We start from the raw sequence: 21525 nt of genomic DNA, 5'->3' as shown, positions 1-21525 counted from the left end.
ATGGAAGTATTTCCTAATGAGAGAAAAAAAAAAATCACCACCACAACAGCAAACTAACCTCCAGGTCCTCCGCCATATCCGTTATATCCATCACCAAATCCACGGCCACTTCCATATCCATCTATCAGGAAAAAAAACCCCAAAGGATTTCAATTTACCTGTAGCAAACTAGTCAAATCCTCGAAGCCTTATGACCTTAAATACTAAATCTGGGAAATTATCAGTTAAGAACACGTACAATTAATATCAGAAAAGTAGAAGTGAAACATCCAATCACCGTTCTACATTTTTCCTTTTCTTGCATTTGTACAGTACCCAGTTTTAAAAAATGCTGCATAGAATCAGAGAAATCTCTGACCTTCTTAGAAAATAATTAAGTTTAGGTTACTTTTGGCTTTCAATAAAAGCTAAAAAAACCCAAACCAACCAAAAAAACCAACCAAAACAAATCAAAACAAAAAAAAAAAAATCAAAACACAACTTCACTTGCAAATTACTTTTCCCAAAAATTCTCTCAACTGCTACAGCTGCATTTAAATTAAACAGCGTCACAGCATACAAATTTATCCAGAAAGACAGTATTAATAAGGTAAAAAATGTAAATGCTACAAACATGCCTGTCTTACCAGCTCCCCCTCTGAAATTGCTGCCAGGTCCTGGACCAAAGTTGCCGCCACCTCCGCGAGCATCACCAAAACCGAAGTTCCCTGTATCAGTTTAATGTTTACAAGTAGTGAGATTGTGGAAAGTGAACACCAAAATCAACCACAAACCATTAACCACCATTACTTGTACATACCTCCTCTCCCACTCCTAGAATTTTGAACTTCCTGCATTTCCTGTCTAGAGAGAGCTTTCCTTACTTCTGCATTATGGCCATTGATGGTGTGGTACTTCTGCACTGTAACCATATCAAATAAGAGGCTATCAGCATTTAACTGGCAACAAATCAGAATATCAGAATTCCAATCCAAACACATTCTGAATCATACAAAAGAACAGAGAATACCATATGATTTTTAAACAAGGATGTCACTACTTATTTTAAATACATGTTCCCACACAATTCAGCAATCAATGATGTAAACATAGACACATAACTAATCCCACTATCTCTGGAAGTTCAGCTTTACACACCGAGGCTGCAAGAATTAATACTATCCAAGCAAAGAGTGAAATTACTTACATACAATTTTATCCACAGGATCATGGTCATCAAATGTAACAAATCCAAACCCTCTCTTTTTACCAGACTGTCTGTCAGTAATGATTTCAATGGTGTCAATTTTTCCATATTCCTCAAAGTAGTCACGAAGGTGGTGCTCTTCAGTGTCCTCTTTAATACCACCAACAAATAATTTTTTCACAGTAACATGAGCACCAGGTTTTCCGGATTCCTGTTAAAAAAACTTTTTTAATTAGCACAAAGGAAAACAATTTCACAAAGCACTATTTTACCAGTATTTCAGGAATAGAATTGAGATAAACTAGGATTTTTGAAACTCTAAGGTACAGTCCCTTTTATGAGGTATGACCTTGCAAGCTCATTTAGAGCTTCCTAAGAGAAAAGTAACAGGGTTACTTGGAGGTTTTTCCTCCCTTTGTATCAAAGCCTTAAAAGCACTGAAAAACTATACTGATCAACTGTTTGAAAGAACTGCAAGTATGCAATGCTTAAGTAAGAGCGTGATTTTTGTAATTGTTTAAACGAAGATGCATCAGCTTCTTCTGTCCAATTCCCTGACTGCAGTGAACCCACACTCCACTCGTTTGAAGGTCCTTTAACCTCGTTAAATTCACAACTATGCATTTTAACCCTATTAAAGAGTATACACACATGCTGCTGTAATTACCTTTTTCCAAATGCTAACCAACCCTGCATTCTGCAGAGAATTGAAAGAAAATTGGCATAGCTAACAGGGGTACCAGTGATTACAATTTCCATTTTCCCATACCTTTGGGACGGCTCATTCAAATCCAGTTCATTAGTCCAAATATATTGAACACCTCAGTCTAACCTTAATCTGGTAAACACTCCCAAGAGCTCCCATGTGGTGAACAGAACTTGCCTTACAATGCACCCTTGCTCCTCAATACCTCTGTGTCACAGTAACCTGGCTTACAGGTTCACCTTGTTCCTGTACACATAACCCCAATTTGTACCCTGAACGGGAAATCTGGAGATCTTGTATGCCTGGAGCTAAAATCAGCACAAGTTCACAGATGATTCTGTGCAACACCACTGGAAAAGCTTCCCCACTATATTCTCTTTAATGTACCTTTTAGAAATACCCCAAAAAGATATTGGAATAGTCAGAAAGACTGACAGGAATTTTATTAATTTGAGGCTTGTAACAGGAACTATTCCAGAGAAGAGTCACTTTGGAATTTGCGTAATTACAGATATTCAACATAACATGTTTGCTACAAGAGTTTTCAGACCCCAGATGTGTCCCTTGCAGATATGGTTCCACAACTAAAATAATGTAATAATTGACTGTAATAATCCACATTTATATAAGAGACCAAAAGTATGGAAAATAGTGCCCCAACTATAAGCTTTTAACCAGGTAATTTAAACCCACACAATTTCAAACAAGAACAAAGCCTGTCTGACCAAAACAGGTATTTTTTGAAGCATGAGAAGCATTTGCTTTCAAAGCCATACTTACCTCTCTAGCCACAGCTCTCTTAGGCTCAACCACCCTTCCATCAATCGTGTGAGGTCTTGCAGCCATAGCTGCATCGACTTCAGCCATAGAAGAGAACGTTACAAAACCAAACCCCCTTGATCTTTTGCTTGCGGGATCCCTCATTACCTAAAACCAATACAGACATTTTAACTATTTATATCGGTCTCATGTTATTTAGTATTTAGAGTAAGTGTGTAAGGCTAATTTATATTTTCCTTATACAACTATTGTAAAGTACCAGACTCTGTTGATTTAATTAATTCTTTTAAGCTTTATGAAGACCACAGACTTTAAATCTGTGTCATGATTTACTACTCCCAAGACAATTCTACCAGTGCCACCATCCCTGTCGGTATTTAAAAGACACACACAAACACTGTGCTTACAGACATGGTTTAGTGATGAACTTGTCAGTGCTGGATTAACAGTCGATGACCTAAATGGTTTCTTCCAACCTTAATGACTCTATGAAAACATCACAGAGAAATAAAACCATCCTCCTCCAGCTTTACTGAGGCTGCTTACTGCTTACGACAATATGAGCATTTTGCCAAATGTTACCAACCACACAAATGTACTAGTGCTCTGTGTAAGCACTTCCTAATGCACTTCAGCCAATGACAGCAAAGTTGAGCTGTTGAAATCAGTGGTTAGAGATAATCTGGGAGAATTTTGCAGAAAACAGATTATGAATGCTCCCTAACTCTTATCAAGTCTGCAAGAGAAAAATGCATGCATTTTTACCATTAAAATCTGATTTCCCATCTTCTCTAAGCCATCCAGAAACCAACTACCATTTAAAGTTCCTGCACATTCCATGTCATTGCTAAGTATTGGTATGCCAAACTTACCACACAGTCTGTAAGCTTTCCCCATTGCTCATAGTAACTCCTCAAGCTTTCTTCTGTGGTTTCAAAGCTTAAGCCGCCAATAAACAGTTTGCGGAACTGCTCCTTTTCCCTCTGCCACAGAAAAAAAGAGATTACATTAATATAATTTAAAACACCTCTTCTGCACTAGCAAATCAGACATTAACCAAGATTTTCCTAAGTGTCAAAGATTTTCAGCAAGACTTATTTCCAAAATAAGATCTGGCTCTTCTAAAGGTTCTTCCCCTATTAAGGAAATTAAGCAATTTATTCAATTCTGCAAGTCCACTTTTAAAATAAATTTTTTTTTAATCCTTATTCCTGTCTCTCCCTCTAGATATCAAAAACAAGGGACCACAGTTAAAAACTTTCAGAATATTCCTCTCAAAGACCCATATGAGATACTTTTTAAAGAAAATGACAACTTTGCGATTTGTTTTTATTACAGGAAATATGAATCAATTTATACTGGCTGATTCTATCCCAGGTAACATTCATTTCTAAAAACCATTCTGGCTAAATTGTGTTACATGAATACTACAGTACTATTAATCCAAGGCATTATAAGTAAAAATAAATTAAATACATCCAAGTATGTTCTGTAACAGATTAACAATTCATATTTTCTCCATAATTACTAAAATAAAGTCAAGAATCTATAAAATTAATCTGGGATCCCACACCACTGGAATTAGCAACAAACCTAAACACCCTCAACAGAAGCAGTATTCAACTAATGCCCTTTAAAGTAAAATGTGAATAATACATATTCACATCCACTAATATCATGCTTTTGGTAAGACTTATTTCCTTGCAGAGAAATTATCACTGCACTTGTTAAGCAGTGATCTCTTATGAAATGACAAGTGCATAATAAAAAAACCCAAAGCAATCCAACAAAGAACAGGACCAGTAATAAGGTATTGCATTTACTTTTTTGTATTTTGTGGTAAACTAAAGCAGGAAGAACAACCTTCTGACTTCTACCAGTTTGAAACACTTATATAGTAACTTTTTCTACAAATCAGGCCTTGTAATTGCCAGTTTCTACATACAAAAGTATCACTAGATCAATTCATACACGTGAAAATTTCACGCCAAACTATTTTAAAAATGCACTAAGAAGTAGTCCCCTTTCACAAATGTTCTTTTGAAGAGAACTGTTCTGCTCAAGAGAACTCATTAACTAACTTTAAAAATCAAGAAAATCTGCTTGGGTGTTGTTTTTCTACAACTCAAGCACAGCAGCAATTGACAAAAGAAATTGACAAAGTGTAATTGACAAACACAACATGATTTAACTGTGCAATGGACATTAACATAAATTTTAAAACGAAACTAGGAAAACAATGAGACTAAGAAAACAAGGAAAATACTTCCGTGCACATATGCTTTCAGAAGTATTAAGCTAATTTGCATGTAGACCAACCCGTCCAAGGCAGGCCTGGATCGAGATGCATATTAACTCAAGACAATTACTGAAGGCAGTAACAAACCAGGTTTTATTTTTAAAATACACCTCCATTATTAGCAGCTTGACATACTGCAAGTTGACAAGAAGTCAACTTTCTGTCCTCCTTCTTCCAAACACATACTCTATTTAAGACTAATCAGTTCAAATTTCTCTTGAAAATATTTGGAATCTGCTGTTGGAGCTTGTTTTTTTTTCTTCTAGAAACACCAAGAAAGCTACTACTACTGTCTCCTCCTTGCACAGACAGGCAAAGTAAGACAAGTGTTCATAAGCAGCAGACACATGTTTTAAGTAATTTCCTTTCACCTCATTGCATAAAAGAACAAATGAAAGAACGCAGCATACCAGACCAGTATTAAATATTTTTAAGCAACAAAAAAATCCTCCCTTCAGTTCTGCTGCTTGAGAATTGGGGACCACTTGCTTACAGTTTCATTGGTCTACAAGACACTTTTTCCTATATAATTAATTGCCATGCATTTAATAATGATCGTTATTGTAAAAATATAAGAATCAAGAAAACTTAGTAGGCAGGTAGGGTATTTCCAGTAAGTGTTATGTTTACCCTGAAAACAGCTATAAGCCTGTAAACAGAACTCAGGAGAAGAATGGAATCTATCAACTGTAACAATGATAAAAATATACTACACATAACTGAGAGACATTGAACAGAATAGTAATGAGTTTTACAGATGTATTTACGGTCACGCCCTCCCCAGAACAACATCTAAGCACCACAGAAAACAGAAGTAATGAAATTCATTAGCAGGTCTTTAAGGAAAACCAGTGCAAAAACAGCACACACATGCTGCTCCACTAACACAAAAACCACCTCTCAATGTAGAGAACCAATTTGTCTTAAACAAGCCAGTTTCAAGAAGCTCTGGTTAGCCTAACATCAACCTCCCACCAGAGCCCAGAGAGTTCTGCCCATGCGAAGTTTGTGCTGAACGTGTAAAATATGCAGTGACTATCGTCATGCCAGGACCTCTTAGAATCCTGAGGAAAATACTCTTTTGATAAAGACACAGATACGTCATTCCTACGAAGGGCCACATATAAAAGTTGGAGGTAACACGTGTTTCATGATTTCTACAGTATGCCCCGTGGCAGGAACCAAGTGCCAGGGGAAAATTTTACAAATTCTGTAGGATAATCATCCGTGTTTCTTTTAAAGTTTCCTTCACAGGCTTAAAGCAACTTGAAAGGACGGGAAAACGCACAACCTTGACTGAAAAATGAAACATCAGAGCAAGGAAAGGTGTTTAACATAGCAGTAACGTGCGCGCACCCACAATCCACGCTGACTGCGGAATTAAGAATTCGAGTAACGAAAGTGTTTAGCGGAGACAAGCGAGGGGGTTCCCTGAACTCCAGGGCTGTGCAATCCCAGCGGCAGCTCGCCCGCCGCCTGTGGCGGGTGTACGCAGCGGCCGGGCCGGCTCCGCCATGTGGCGGCAGCGGGAACACCGCGGCCCCGCGCCGGGCGGGGAAAATGGCGCCCGGGAGCAGCCGCCGCCTCCCGGGAGAGCGCCGCACGTTGCTTCTAGCGTGCACCCACACACACGGTGCTAAGAGCTCTCCGGCGCTCCTTCTCGCTCCCGTGCATACCAGACGACTACAGCTAGCCCGCGCCCTAACCGCTCTGCAGGAGCGATCCCCATCGCCCTTTGCAGCCGCGAGTCTCGGCCAGGCCGCCATTTTACCCCTCCCCCTCGCCAGCGCCATTACCCGCAGCGCCGCCTCGGCCGCCCCGCGCCTGGCAGGGCCAAGACGGCCCCCGGCCCGCGGAGCTCCGATTCCCCCTCCTCCGAAGACACCTCAGCAGCAGCGCAGCTAACAGTCATGGCCACGGGCTCAAGAAACGCGCTGTCCGCCATGCGCGGTTACCGCAGCTTCCGCCGCCTCGCCCGGCTGCGCGCCAGCCCCAATCGCCGCTTCCAGAACCTTCCTCTGCGCAAAGACATCCAGCATCAGCCCCGCGTTGCGACCCGGCAGCAGCGCCCGGACTTGCGCGGACAACTCAAGCTTGCTTGTAATTCCCAGCCCCGAAAAAATTCACTCTGTCTGCACAAGCAATACGTCTCCCTCCTTAAAAGCAAACTCTAAATCTTCCCATTCCACGTACCATGTTCTTCATGGTTTACGTATTCCTGCTCGAGAGTACCGTACAACCGGTCGGTAATGGCTGCCTGAGCTGTTACGTAATTTGAAATTCAGCTCCGCGTAGTGTTAGCGCCCTCCTACTCCAGCCCGGGCTCGCTTCCGAGGTTTAATTAATTAAAAAAAAAAAATTAAAAAAAAAAAAAAAAAAAGGCCAGGATCTGGAGCCTAAATATCTCCAAAGGGGCTGCAGTTCTGAATAACGCCCCGACGTGTTTTTATCGTGTAATGAAAAGTCATCGACTCCGTTAGTAATGGCCGTCTCCGAAATGAGCCGAAGGAGCTGTCGTCGTCGAGCTTATCCGCTTCGACAGCCGCCGGAAAAAGCCGAACCAGGACTGGAAGCCCATTCGGCTCGCTTCGGTAATTTCCGGAATCTGCCGCAGCAAGCGAAAATGGCGCTCGGCGCCAGCTCGGCAATTTCCGGACAGAAAGACGCAGCAAGTCATCGACTACTTCAGCCAGCTCGTGTGTTTCCGACAACCGACAGGCTCGCGAGCGCAGCCGAAGCGGCCTGGAACGCTGCTGGCATCGTGTCACTTGTGTTTGTATTTTACGGAAATTGACTAAAGGCCCCGAAGGCTCAAATCTCTGCGTTAATATTAATCGGGGACGGCCGCGCATCGCCCCCCTAAACCTCGCCCTGGCCCCGTTCCCCCCTTCGCCCGGGTGAGAACTACACAGATTTTGGCACAAGCGCGGCACATCGCGGAGTCCCGGCGGAGGGAGGCGGACTTTGCCGCAGCCCGCTCCGCTCTATCCCGCACCGCCGGCATCGGGCGTGCCGCCCGCTCCGCCGCTGTTCTCCTCCCCTCTTCCATCCCGTCCCTCCCTCCCTTTTTCTCTCTCCGGCGGCCCTGCACGCACCGCGACAAAGGGTGAGTGCTGCCGCCCCGCGCGCCAAAGAAATGGCGCTGGAGCGGCTCCTTTCTTCCCGCCCCCTCTGCTCCCCCTCCCTTTCAGTTTCACCGCGGATCCACCCGCGGATCTCCCGCCCGCAGCGAAGCCTCCCCAGCCGACTCCCCCGACCCCTTTTCCCACTTATCAATGAGTTCTCGGGCCCCAGAGCCCCGATGCTTTCCGATCCCGCTTCCCTCCCCCCACCCCTCGCTCACGCCGGGGCCTCCCCGCCGCAACGCGGGAAATGGCCGCGCTCCAAGGGGCGCCCCCCCAAACGTGCCTCAAACCCACCACAGCGCTCCTCGCCCGCCCCGCCCGCGCCCGGGGCCCGCCCGGCCGACTCGGCCGAGGGCCTCGCTCCGCGGCGGCGGGCAGCACCGGCCCGGCGGGCAGCATCGGCCCGGCGCGCATTCGCAGCGGCGGCCATGATGGCGGCAGCGGCTCCGAGCTCCGCCAAGCCCGTCCGCTACCGCAGCCTTACCCAGTCGCTCTCCCTGTCGCCGCGAGGCATCTTCCTTCTTTTGGACGCCTGGCGCGGTCCTGCGCTCGCCCCGCGTTGGAGAGACGTCTTGGCCCCCCTCCTGTGCCGGCGGCGACGACGGTCGGAGGTTGTAGCAGCTCGCGCGTAGGCGGCGGCGGCGTCGTGCGCTCTGCCCCGTCACAGCCGCCGGCGCGCAGTGCTCGCCCAGCCCAGCCCAGCCCCGCCAGCCACCGCCGCGCCGCTCCCCGCCCTCCGCCTCCCGCCCGCCCTCTCTCTCCCTCCCTGCCCCCACCCCCCGCCTCAGCCCCCCGCGGATGTCGCTGTTGCTGCCTGCGCCGCTCAGTGCGCGCAGGGCGGGAGCCAGGAGGAGACGGGAGACCCGAGCGGCTGGGCACCATTGAAGTCTGTATCCTTCTCTCTCTCTCTTTCCCTCTTTTCTCTCGCTGCAGCCGCCTCCTTTCACCCCTCTCACCCTCGACTCCCCTTCCCTGACTCCCCTTTCCTCTGCGGCTCGCTGCGGGCCGCCGCGGGGAGATGCGGAGCGCAGCCCGCCCGCCTCCCCCCACCGCCGCTTCTTCCCCACCCCCGCTTCCTTGGCGGTGGCGAGCGGCGGGCGGAGCGGAGCTGTCGGGGGATCGGGGCCTCGACACCCGCACGGGGAGGGAAGGAGGGAGGGAGGCCCCCGGACCCGCGGGCGCTGTCTCCCCGGGGAAGGCGAGCAGCGCCGGGGGCGGGGGCAGCGGCACCCGCGCGGCAGACAAAGCCGGCCCGCCGGCGGTCCCTGCGAGCGCCCGGCCCGGGGGAGACGTGAAGGGGCGGGGGGAAGACGGCGCGGAAGGGGCCCTGTCACGGCGGCGGAAGCGGCCCGGGGCCTGCGTCCCCGTTAGCTCGCCCGGGGTGGCCCCGCCGGCCTCATGTGCGCCCGCCGCAGGCCTGAGGCGCAGCCGCCCCAGCAGGCCGCCGCAGGCTGCCTCTGTTTGATGGTGGGGGGGTTCTTATGGGGTTTCGGGGTTTTTTTTTTTTTCACCCCTTTCTGCTACCTGTCAAGCGGGGGGGACACAAGGCAAGACCTTCCTTCGGCGCTGGCGCCCTGGCCCCGGCCCTTCTCCCGCCTCGCCTAGCCCACCGCCCATGGGACTGCCAAAATCCGCCTCCTGTGTCAGGGGAGGATTGGGCGAGATTGCTGAGTCCGGGAGGCTTTCTGGCCTTAAAGGACTTTCCTGCCTTACCCAGGCATATGGGGAATTCTAGCAGTTCTATAGCTTGCTGCGGGGCGGGGACAATACATGCCTATGGAGCTGGTCGGTATGAGAAATGACATGGAAAAGGGGATGGGTTGTGTTCAACGTAATTTGCGTAGGTTAAATATGTAGTATGTACATCTTAGCTGAGTTAATATTGTTCTAGGACCTTTATTCTTGCAAACTTGAGAATCAGAAGGCAACGTTATAGTTGCATTAAGATAAATTTGCTGTTTATAAGAATTTGCTAGTGTATAAGAATAATGGGGGATTCATTACACCACAAATATGTATCTGTTCCCCATCAGATTTGCCATTAATATACCTTAGGTATATCTTCAGCTGCTAGAATCTGAACTCTTGTTCTATTTGGTTTAAGGAAATAAGCATCCCTGATGGTCCTCCCCCTTTTCCCTAGAAATATGTCTGTGCTTTTGAAGGCCTTGGGAAAAACCGTTTTTCAACCCTATATACCACCTTGTCAGTATCATTTATCCTGGCTAGCCTGATGGTGCATTACTGAGTTATGCCGGACAAAGTAGTAACCTACTTTTTGTTCTGGATTTAATCCGTGTAAGAGATGTTGTATGCAATGAATACATGGGGGTTGGAACAAGGACCATGCTTGTCTTGGGATGCCTTTCTTTGAGTAATGCAAACTTCCTTTTAATTGTCATGCATTTTTCTAGTAAAAGCTCTGCAAGTCTGCAATAAAAATGGCCTCCAATAAAACTACATTGGTAAGTTCATGCACACCTAAAGTATATAAGGATTTAATCAACATATTTTTCTTCAAACTGATAACTTGGCATCTCCATTTAAAAGATACATCCACATCTCCCCTCCCCAGCATTATTCTGACCAAATTTTCAGATCCAGAAAGTAAGGCTACTAGAAAGGACATTGTCTTTGGTTTTAATAAATCTGCCATTTCTAAAGAGAAACTTGTTGGGAAAATAGTGTGAAAGGACTCTGCACTATTTCATCTATCCTACAATAGAAAACACTAAGAATTTTTTTAGCCTCCTTTCAGCATACCATGTAATTCATCATACATGTAAAAATAAAGTCTAAATCATGCAGTCATTTAATTTCTCCCACTCTATTTGGAGAAAACTATTTGCCTGACAAAAGGCAGTCTTTACAGATTAAAAGTAACATTATTGAGAAATGATGTGGCATAATTAAAGTGCCTTTTGAAATGATTTTTAACAAATAACAGTTTCTTTGAATTTCATAGGAGCAGAGATTATCAGATGTCAACCCCTCCTGGACCATTTTAATGATGCATTCATGGATCTCAAGTCCTCTAAAGCTTTGCTTGACATTAAAATATGGACTCCTAAGGGCAGTTGGTTGCTGGTTACAATTCAACTAATAATGATACATAGTTTCCTGAAGGACAGACCTGTAGAAGTATAATGTGAGATATATCTGAGGTTGAGATGGGGAAGTAAGCAAAAAATATATGTGCACAATTCAAAAATTTAGTAGCAGAACAACTGGTTTATAATATACTCAAAAGGCCTGTTCTTAAATTTGCAGAAATTATTATTCAGCTCAAAATATATTCAAAACTTGTGACTCCTGGCTTAGAAGTGCACTGGAGTGCTTCCTCTGTGTTGTACTGTTTTAAAATATTTCACCAAGGTGAATGTCTAAACTTTCTGTTAGCAATTGATTGTCCACTTATCCTAATTTGAAGAAGGAGTTAGCCAGCCTGGGGAGGGGTGCTTTAGAGAAAGGAAAAAATCTTACAAATGCAGTATTTTTAATCTTTTGATGTTAAGAATTTTGCTGCACAGGTCAGGAAAATCAGTTATGGTTCCCATGGGAACCATAACTAATTCTGCTTCGCTATATATTTGCATGCAAAACCTAAATATGTTAAGGGGCAGAGTAGCTCTAGAGCTGTAATTCCAATTTTCTTACATCTTGTATGTTAAAATTCTACACCACAGTGGCACATCAGTGTTTTAATCTTGCCCCTGAAAGAAAGAGTGATTATCCATAGATCTGCATGTCGTATGTGGTGTCGTATGACTTATGAATGCAGAAAGAGAAATGAGCTCTACCTAAGCCTTCAGTGGTCAAATGCCCAAGTTACAGCTTACAAGATGCAACCCTAGAGAGCTTCAAGGGTGAAGTGGACATTTAGAATGCTTTAAGTTTAGTCAGGTGTCAAAATTCACTTGTGGGCTGAGATTTGCATGGGCTTGTATAATCCCAGAATGTACAGGTTTTTAACATGTTCAGTATTTCTGCAGGCTCTGCAATCAAGTGTTATTTTAATAGGCTCAAGAGTTTGAAGAGCAGTGCTGATGCACAAGACCTAATAAATCTCTAATATTTAAAACAGAAGCAGCATACTCTTAATTTTGCTATTCCTTACTGCACTTCAAGAAAAAAATACAGACCCCCATGACATTCATTTTCCTTTGTGGAAGATACTTAAGATACTTAAGTCTTAGAAAATAAAAAACCAAATTGTTGCTTTGATACAGAAATCCAAAACATTGATCTTTAAGTGACAAGAATTAGTGAAGCCGAAAAGAGTACCAGAAAACAGTCTTCCATTGAATCAAAGAATTTTAGTCCAACGGAGAATACAGATGGAGATGTTCCCCACTTGTAGCCTGCTTGCCTCATCACCAGTAATTATAATGTTATTACTATGGTATAATGAGTCTGTCTTTTTCTGTGTTGTCGTTTTTCCCTCTGCTACTTTTATTGTTTGTTTATTTTCCTCATATCTACCCCTTTCTATTTCACACTTCCATTTTTTGAAAGAAGCTGCCCTCATAGAAGCCTTGGACATCTTCATGTTGTATTTCCCTTCAATATCAGTCTTGCATTCTTTTTCCTGTGAAGGCAAAAAAAGCCAATATGCTTAAGTTAACACTTTTCAAACATGAATGCTGTGGTCAAAATACACCTGGGATATGCAGGCACTTAAAATCTAATTGGAAGTACATGCTCTGTTCACTCTTCTATGCTCTCAAGTCAAAACAATTGCCATGTGAGATATATATACAGAAACTTGCTGTTTAAATGAAAAACTAGAAAGTTTTTCTCCTCTTTGTTGTTTGAACCTTCAATTTATGGGTTGCTAACCATGAAGAGTAAAGTATTTCGTGGAGGGAGGGAAAAATTAATTTATGAAAAATAAGAGGTAAAAGACAGGGCTTTGGCAAGAGAATCATCTTCCAGTCTTCACTAAAAGAAGACAGTTTTTGTTCTAACATACATTTTTTTTAACCTTTCACCACATCAAGACAAAATTCTACTAAATCTAAAAGTTTGAAAATTTCAAAATTACAGTGTTGTCCAACTAACCCACTTTAGAGAGGACTAGAGAATGACTATCAAGCAAATAGATGTGCTTTGTGATATTTGCTTGTCTGTGTTTTGTTATAGAGGAAGTGCTTTAGTGAGGAATTAGTTCTGTCCACTTTGATTTAGGGTGCTGCATAACTATGTTTAAGGAGCTTAATACTTAGTTTATGGCTGCCACTTGACAATTTCCTTATGAAGTGCAGTCCAAAATGGCAAACAAACTGCTTTTGGTCTGCTAGTCCTCCAGAAATGTGATACAACATGATAGGCTTGTTCAAATTTTTTTAAGATTACAAACAAGGAAAATCTGAAATGTGTCCTTCTACTGCTATTTAATTGTGCCTTATTAAACTGGGAATGCCTTGAGGATGATGTGGATGTAAAATTTGTTTTAAGAACTTAAAGAATATTACCTGAACTATCAAATGTAAACTTTTAAACACTTAAAAAGTTTTGTAAGTTAGCAAAATTCCTTTTCTGTGTTAAGTGCTCTACTTAAGTGTAGCAGTCTTAAATTTATGCACCTTTGTGACATCTTTTGCAAGTTACATGGGTGCAATGCTAAGAATGAGAAGGAACTGTAGTAGTGGAATGCTCCTAGCATGTGTCCTGTTCAATAGTTGCAGATTGTTGTTGAGTATTTTGCTTTTTGTAGCAATACATCATAAACCTTCACTTTTCTGCCATCAGTTTCTCCTTGGTTTTTTTTTGGAAAAGGTAGAAACCATCGTATTTCAGTACCATCCCTTTTCTATTTTATGCATTTTCACAGTTCCCTTATTACTTCTCTTTACTTCTGCCTTGCCCTCTGCCTTTTCACAGGCATAGAGTTAACTTTTAGAAGCTTCCTGATGTTTTGAGCATGTAGCACTGAGAAATAAATTTTTAAGGGGATTATAGTCACTGAGTATGTGGACAAAAAAAATTTTCACCTTTTTAAAAACTGGTGTTGGGTATCTCATTAAGCAACTGAAAAAACCCCAAAAGAATAATAACATGTCTTGCTCAGGTTACCTGACCACATGCACTAACATGAAAGGAGTCTGAGCTTCTGGCTTTAGTGTTAATAAGCCAGTGAAGTAACTGTAAAGCAAAAAAAAAAAAAAAAAAAAGAATAACGTCATTCTGAATTTCTTTTGTAGCACAAAATGGGAAAGAAACAGAATGGCAAAGGTAAAAAAGTTGAAGAGGCAGAGCCTGAAGAATTTGTTGTGGAGAAAGTCCTGGACAGACGTGTTGTAAATGGAAAGGTGGAATACTACTTGAAGTGGAAAGGATTTACAGAGTAAGGCATTTCCTTTTTTTTTTTTTTTTTTTTTTTTTTTTAGAATGGTAAACACCACTGATTTGAAACAACTGTGCAAAGAGGAGATTGGATGATGGGCATCCACTTTAAAGAACCTTGAGGGAAGGACATGCATAAATGCATAGTCAAGTGGGACAGTTGAGTATGAAAATAAAATAGAAGATAATGTAGTTCATTGTTCACACTGTATAAAATATTTGAGCACTTTTACCAAGTTCTTTGTGGTTGTTCTTTTACCATTCTGATAGAGCTTGTGTCCATAGCTGTCAAGGTAAGATAGACTGACAGTTACCATACATGTAGCAGAATGAATGGTACGTCTGAGTAACCAACCGTGCAGGAATGTAAACTGCAGGCAGCTCTGAAGCAGATAGTTTGCTTATTACTAATTTTCCTGAACTGTTCTCAAATCAACTGAATTTGCCTGTGGAATGGTTGCCTTCATTAGGCATACTTGAAAGGAAGTTTTGAGTGTCTTTCCCAGAACTTACGTATGTACGTGAAAACTTTACAGTAGACTTAAGAAGCTGATTGTTTAAGAAGGAATGTAATTGTGCCTCCTTCCAGTGGCACTCTGTGGCAGCTTGCTTTACCAGCTAAAACAAGATTATACACCTTGAATTTCTGCAGTGATATTATTGTTGCATACCTCCCAAAGTGCATTGCAACACCATGCGCTCTGGCAACCTGAAATATGTGCATAAACACAAAGTACAATGTGTTTAGTATTTGAGGGTCTGATTTGAACTCATAATAATATGTTACTGTAAAGGAAAATTATTTGGAGGTATAAGTTGCTTCTTTTAGGGGGAATCATGGGGCTAGTTTTACATTTTTCTTCTTTACCCAGTTTTACATAAATGCATGTATGTTTCAGTGCTGACAACACATGGGAACCTGAAGAGAACTTAGATTGTCCAGAGCTAATTGAAGCCTTTCTGAACTCTCAGAAAGCTGGTAAAGAAAAAACCGATGGTGCCAAAAGAAAATCTTTGTCAGATAGTGAATCTGATGATAGTAAATCAAAGAAAAAGCGTGATTCTGTAAGTATATGTTCACGTGTTAAGCTTTTGTTTCCCTACATCTCTCCCCTTCCTCTCCATCCCCCAAAAATCATATTGTGACTTGGATAATGAGACTAAATACTGATTTAAAATGGTAAAAATTTCATAGCATCTATATCTGTGGTTTGAAAAGGGTATACATTCATTGCAGTTAATGAGACTGTCCAAATGATTAATAAAGGATGATTGACTGACTTGATGATTAAAAGTTTTTACATTGTCCAATAACACTTACTGAATAATTGAAAGTAAGACTGGTCAAGAATTATTAATTAATGGTATTAAGTGATAGGTTTATATTAGAGCAAAAGATCCATTATTGGAACAAAGATGAAGTTCTTGTTTGCTGCCATATTTAGTATATGATTTTGAATAGGTGAGTGGCAAGATGGCAAAATATGAAAACCAAGCAGTTACTTAGACATGATGGTGGAGAAGGAGTAGAAAGGGTGAGTGAAAAAAGCTTACCTTTCCTAAGAGACCTGGATTTCTCCTTCAGTTTAAATGAGTAAACAATTTGACACATTTAGTGCTGATAAGTACAGAGTAATGCACACTGTTCAATAATAATGAAAAATGTTGAATAGTTCACATTTTCTTCCGTAAACTTCTGGACTAGCGGTTTGAAACCACTGACACTGCCAGTCATTTTCATGTACTGAAGAGAGCAGGTGGTTGGATGTGGTTACTGTCAGAAAGGTTGGAAGGCATCAGAAATAATAGTTCATGAATAATAAAAGGAATATTTTGCTTTCTCTGTAGAGTCAGTTGTTTGGCTTCATCTGGTACAATAGTGGCCACTGTCTCTAAAAGGATATTGTGCACCTATAAAGAAGCTAATACAGGAAATAGTTGTGATATTTTTGTCACCAGTGTGATGTCAGTAAGCCAAGAAGAGTTGAGGTGTTCCTCAAGGATGCAGTTTCACTGTTGGTTTAGCCAACACAAGCCTGCTGTTTTTTCCACTTCCAGGCATGCATTTTTACTTTGCTGCTTTTGTTATTTTTACTGACCATGCTTGCTTTTCTGCTGCAACGATTTTAGACCATTTGTTTTGTCTGTCATATTTTCAGAAATAAATGCTGGAAACATGGATATAAAACCCTTTATTAGTACCCTACCTTTAGATGACTTGGCCTGAAGATTGATCATGAAAAAATAATATGTAATTATAGACTTGATGGGGTTTTAAGGCTCATTTTTTTGTTCTGATACGTAAACACACAAACATACATATACATGTATGTCTCTAATACCAAAATAGAATTTTGTCTTAAACTAGATAACCATCTTCTAACTTACTAGGTTGATAAACCAAGAGGGTTTGCAAGGGGTCTTGATCCTGAGCGGATAATTGGGGCTACGGATAGCAGTGGAGAGCTTATGTTCCTCATGAAATGGTAAGTCTTACATCCACAGTTCTTGTCCATAAAGGAAGGGCAGGCAGCTGCACTTAGGCTAAAGAGACAACTTCATTGTAGGAGTAAGATACAGAAGCTGATGGTCTCCTTATTAGCCTTGTATTCTTAGAAAAGCAAGCCTTCTAAATTAAGTTAGGACTTAATCCCTCTTCCTTCAAATCTCAAAATACCTTTCATTTCTGTTTGTTCAGTTTTACTTTGAAGGGTAATTTCTGATAAAATAGGGAGAAATTAGCATTTGTATGGTAAAACTGGATCTAGGTAATGCTCTCGCAGAGGGAATGGCAGGCAGAAATCCAGCTTTACATGTTTCAATAAGCAGAAGCCAGCTGCTGTATAGCCAGCTGTTTAACCAAGTGTAGTGCCAGCTGTTCTGCATGCATCAAAGTGGAATTGGAAGCAGCTAGGGGAGAAAACAGAAGTGGAGATGAAGAATAAACAATGTGGAGAGGCTTGACAATATGGACTAGTAAGAGGGGAGAGTGATGTGGAGAGTTTGTGTTGTGGGGAGGGTAGGTGGGGACCAGCTTTTTTAGCTACAGTGTTGGGAGAAGGATTTCTTGCTTTGTGAACAAATGGGATAAAATTATTGCTTCTTCCCAGTGTTGAGAAATGGAGATTGAATTAACATTTACTGAGAGTCAGATTTCTTAACGTGATGGGATAAGAAGAAGGATAGCTTTCCACAGCCTTTGAGAAGGGCAGATTTTCAGAATGGTGTCAAACTGAGTGATCCCCTGAGATGTGATTTGTCTTGGGATGTGCCTAGACTGCTGAACATTAGTGCTGTGGGACACTGTCTGCCTTCTGCCTTGTCAAATTCTCTATAAATGTTATGTGAAACTTAGAAAAGTTGCAAAGCAAAGATCATAAGTGTTTATATTTTTGTAGTGGTAACTGGAAAAATCAAACACAAAGGACCTTTTTTGTTTGTTTAGTTCAGTTGCAGTTGATTAATTTTTCGTAATTGGTCTTAGGTAACAAACATAGATATGAGTTTGTATGCACAAAACTGACTTTAGAGGCAGCATACACTTTTAAATGGAATCTGAAGCATGTCAGACTGGCAAGCTTGGTTTGTTACCCCAAGACAGCATCAAGAATAACTGTATGAAATACAGGAAGTTACTTGCATAAACAGTAAATGTAATTTGCATGTAAGTACTGGCTCTTAAGATTGGTCCCATTGATTTTTAAGTTTTACTTTGAAGCTTTGATTTGTCTTTAAAAGACAAAATTAATCAAGTTTTACTTTTTTCATTACATACTGCAATATGTAACCTTATAACTGATTCCCTTAGAATGGCATTTTCCTTTCAAACAGAAAAAACATGGGAAGAACAATGGAGCTATGAAACTTAGTCATTACCATTAGCATGGAAAGCCTTGGTAGTTTAAGTGAAAGTGTACTGGAAACTGATTTCTAATTGACATTCTTTTCAGAACATAGGACTTATCAAGAGATGCTAAATGTTTGAAAATACTGATTATTAATTTGCTTAAATCCTGCTCTCTTCTACATCAGGAAAGACTCTGATGAGGCAGATCTGGTGCTGGCCAAAGAAGCTAATGTGAAGTGTCCTCAGATCGTAATCGCTTTTTATGAAGAACGGCTAACTTGGCATTCATGCCCAGAAGACGAAGCACAATAATTGTTTGCATTGCTTTTTTTATATATAAGAATATTAAAACCCGAAATTTGATTTATTAGCAATGTGAGAGGCATACATTCTAACAAGTTTCAAATTTGATATTTTTTTGAAGTAGTATGTTTTGCATCAACAGCAAGTAAATAAAAGCTTTCTGCAACTTGTTTCATTTATCACAAGAGAGCATTTGATACTACTACTTCCTCCATATTAGGTAAAAGCTTTTATAAAACATCAATGAACTTCCATAGTTACTACAGAATCATAATGAATGTCTAAACAAACTCACAGATGTTTTGTAGTCTTCTATACTATTGATGTGCATGTATCTTCTTTACCCAAACCTAGCCCTTTAAACCTGTAGGGTCATTCTTTTTAGTATTTGGGATCACCTGGTCTTACAAAGACCAGGTGAAAACTAACTTTGTAGTAATTTGAATGTTATCAGACTGTATATTGTTTACTTTATTGTAAATACTGGTGAGCAGTGGTCAATAAAATAGTTTTATATTCTTCCTTTATACTGATAGGCTGTGACTCTTTTGAAGCGGGGTATTTCTCAACTTTTGATATGTTAAACTCAATTTGTAATATATTTAACTGTAAGTTGTTTTCTTGGGGGGTAGGTTATTATTAATATTACCCCACTGCTACTCTTACCCAATACCAGACAAGTACCAGGCGTTGATTATTAGTTGGGAGGTTTTTGTGAATACTGCCTGAGACACGGGGTTTTTTCAGTCAGGAAGGGCCTGTAAAATTAATGTGGTTTGAGTACTCCTGTAAGTCACAGATGGCAACCACACGACTTAGGTACAGCAGTTGGTCAAGTAGCCTCTGCAGACATAATAGGAAATATTGGGCATGTATTGACGGTATTAGCCCTTGCTTTAAGTTCAGAATTATTCTTCAGGCCATCACCTGAAGAGTACTTACATAGCTCAGCTTTTAAAGTGGAATATTTAAATTAAGATACTTAAGTCATATACTTGGAACAAAAGACTTCATTTTTATTTCAGATTGAATTTTAAGATTAGTCCTATAATCAGCTGCTTGGAGAATACCTTCAGAAGGGCAGAAGTAAAGGGTGGGGAGCTCAGGAAGAGTAAAGTTGCCATTCATCTTTTCACTTGCTTTTATCTACACACCATCTTTTCTTTGTGTTTTGACTACCTTTGTATAGTTTGCCTTAAGCTGTGCTTATATGTCAATGGCCAAGATTATTTCAGAATTATCCTTAATTTACAGTTTTGACTAAAAAATATAATCCTGTAGTACACTGTCAGTATCAATAGACTGATAGAATGGTTTGGGTTGAAAGGGACCTTGAAGATCATCCAGTTGCAACCTGCCTGCCATAGAGAGTGACACCTTTCACTAGACCAGGTTGCTCAGAGCCCCATCCAATCTGGCCTTGAACACTTCCAGGGATAGTTTGTCAGCAACTTCTCTGGGCAGCCTGTTCCCGTGCCTCACCATCCTCAGAGTAAAAAATGTCTTCCTGTAATATCTAACCTACTATTCCTATAATATCAAATCCTGCTCTCAGTTTGAAGCCATTTCCCCTCATCCTGTCACTGCATGCCTTTGTAATTCCTCTCCAGCCTTGTGAGCCTCTTTTGGGTCCTGGAAGGTTCTCTAAGGTCTCACTGGAGCCTTTTCTTCTCCAGGCTTAACAATCCCAACTTTCTCAGCCTGTCATCACAGGAGAGGTCCCACATCCCTCTGATCATCTTTGAGGACCTTCTCAAGGGTGAGACAGTTGGGATTGCCTGGGTATGTTATTTCAGAAGATTAAAATAAGATGGATATTCCTGGAAACCCTCATATAGTGTGCATAGCCTGAAGAATGAAGGAAGGAATCCAGTCTCTTTTGATTTTGTTTTGATACCATTTCATCAATCATTACTATAATTATTTGTCCTTTCAATAGTTTCAAAAGCCATTTATATTGTGAAACAAAGCCTGTCACCATAGAACACCTACTTATATATAGTTAAATAGCAGTGGCTAAACTTGCTACATGAATTTTTTCCTAAAGACTTTTTTGTTACTGGTTTTGGGCAGGATTCAGTCTCTTTTTGTGGCTCCAGGAAAAACCCAATATTCCTGTTAGTAATAATTTCAGCACCTAGCTAACCTTTCTTGCCTGTTTCTTAGACAAATCACCCCGACTTTATCACATGTTTAAGCCTTCTACAGAGTTATGGCTTAAGTTTTAGGAGGCCTGTAACAGGAATATTTATACACCTAGTATATAGGATTCTGAAATCCTTGCTTTTTTATCTAGGAGCTTGATAAACACATGGGCTAAAGAGGAATTCCAAAGCAGCTTGTGTTCTGTCAGTTCCTTCAGTATGGAGTGCTTTGTAAAGAGTCTTAAAACCATTACTGTATAAGGTGCATTTTACTGCCTGAAACTTTGCAGTTTCTGTAACACATTTCAAGTGTGGTTATCGAGTCTGTGTGAAATTGCTGATTTGAAGCGACACAGGTTAAACAGTTGTTTGTAATTACTGTTGGTGGTAGACAAAGATTTTTGTTGAGAGGTTGGTTCTCCTCAATTTGTAACCCTTAAAATACAGATTTGTAACTAGATACAGCTTTTTACATTATATTTGGTTCTTCCTTCTGACTTAATAAAAATACACTGTATTCACTTTTGAACAACTTTGCAGCTTGTTAGACAGTTATTTAGATTGCTGATTTTTTTATGTTATGATGGTAAATATGCTGACTGGTATTTGTTTCCTTTTTTTTCTCCTCACTTTGTGTCAAACTGAGTTTTGCTAGTAATGAAATGCAACACTTTAAAGGTACACGTTATGTAAAGTTATGCTGAATGTGCTGCATACATAGGCAAAAAGTTAACAAATGTTATTAATTTAAAGTTAACTGATTAAATAAATGAGATATCTTCTGTAGTTA

General features: G+C 41.2%; 2 protein-coding genes across 22 annotated transcripts in view; one reads left to right on the top strand and one right to left on the bottom strand.

Moving 5' to 3' along the window:
• HNRNPA2B1 (heterogeneous nuclear ribonucleoprotein A2/B1) overlaps window positions 1–8664 on the bottom strand; it is a 15901-nt gene extending 7237 nt beyond the window's left edge. For 4 of the 15 annotated variants that reach the window (XR_008839901.1, XM_056485428.1, XM_056485429.1 and 1 more), the window contains exons 1-7: window positions 8581–8664; window positions 3545–3655; window positions 2673–2819; window positions 1187–1397; window positions 800–901; window positions 618–707; window positions 59–121 (exon numbers count right to left, since the gene is read on the bottom strand). Coding sequence is in view for 11 of the 15 variants with exons in the window: in XM_056485428.1 (XP_056341403.1) it covers window positions 59–121; window positions 618–707; window positions 800–901; window positions 1187–1397; window positions 2673–2819; window positions 3545–3655; window positions 8581–8610 (754 nt within the window). In the remaining 4 variants the exon portion in view is untranslated. Of the gene's footprint in view, window positions 1–58; window positions 122–617; window positions 708–799; window positions 902–1186; window positions 1398–2672; window positions 2820–3544; window positions 3656–7164; window positions 7535–8580 lie in introns of those variants that run through there. The other 11 variants (XR_008839902.1, XM_056485431.1, XM_056485433.1 and 8 more) reach the window with 4 other exon arrangements.
• CBX3 (chromobox 3) lies at window positions 7585–21525 on the top strand. 7 transcript variants are annotated; one of them, XM_056485442.1, is made up of 7 exons: window positions 8926–8982; window positions 10511–10561; window positions 12326–12475; window positions 14300–14442; window positions 15341–15506; window positions 16833–16927; window positions 18474–21525. In XM_056485442.1, the coding sequence occupies exons 3-7, from the start codon at window positions 12434–12436 to the stop codon at window positions 18598–18600; spliced, it is 573 nt and encodes a 190-aa protein (XP_056341417.1). In that variant the 5' UTR covers window positions 8926–8982; window positions 10511–10561; window positions 12326–12433; the 3' UTR covers window positions 18601–21525. The 7 variants fall into 7 exon arrangements, with proteins under 7 accessions (XP_056341419.1, XP_056341421.1, XP_056341418.1 ...); XM_056485444.1 differs by lacking the exons at window positions 8926–8982; window positions 12326–12475 and adding an exon at window positions 7585–8077; XM_056485443.1 differs by lacking the exon at window positions 12326–12475 and having other exon boundaries at window positions 8865–8982.

This window comes from Oenanthe melanoleuca, chromosome 2 (genome assembly GCF_029582105.1).
Source record: "Oenanthe melanoleuca isolate GR-GAL-2019-014 chromosome 2, OMel1.0, whole genome shotgun sequence".
NCBI classification, from domain to species: Eukaryota; Metazoa; Chordata; class Aves; order Passeriformes; family Muscicapidae; genus Oenanthe; species Oenanthe melanoleuca.
This window is presented reverse-complemented; position numbering and strand designations above follow the sequence as displayed.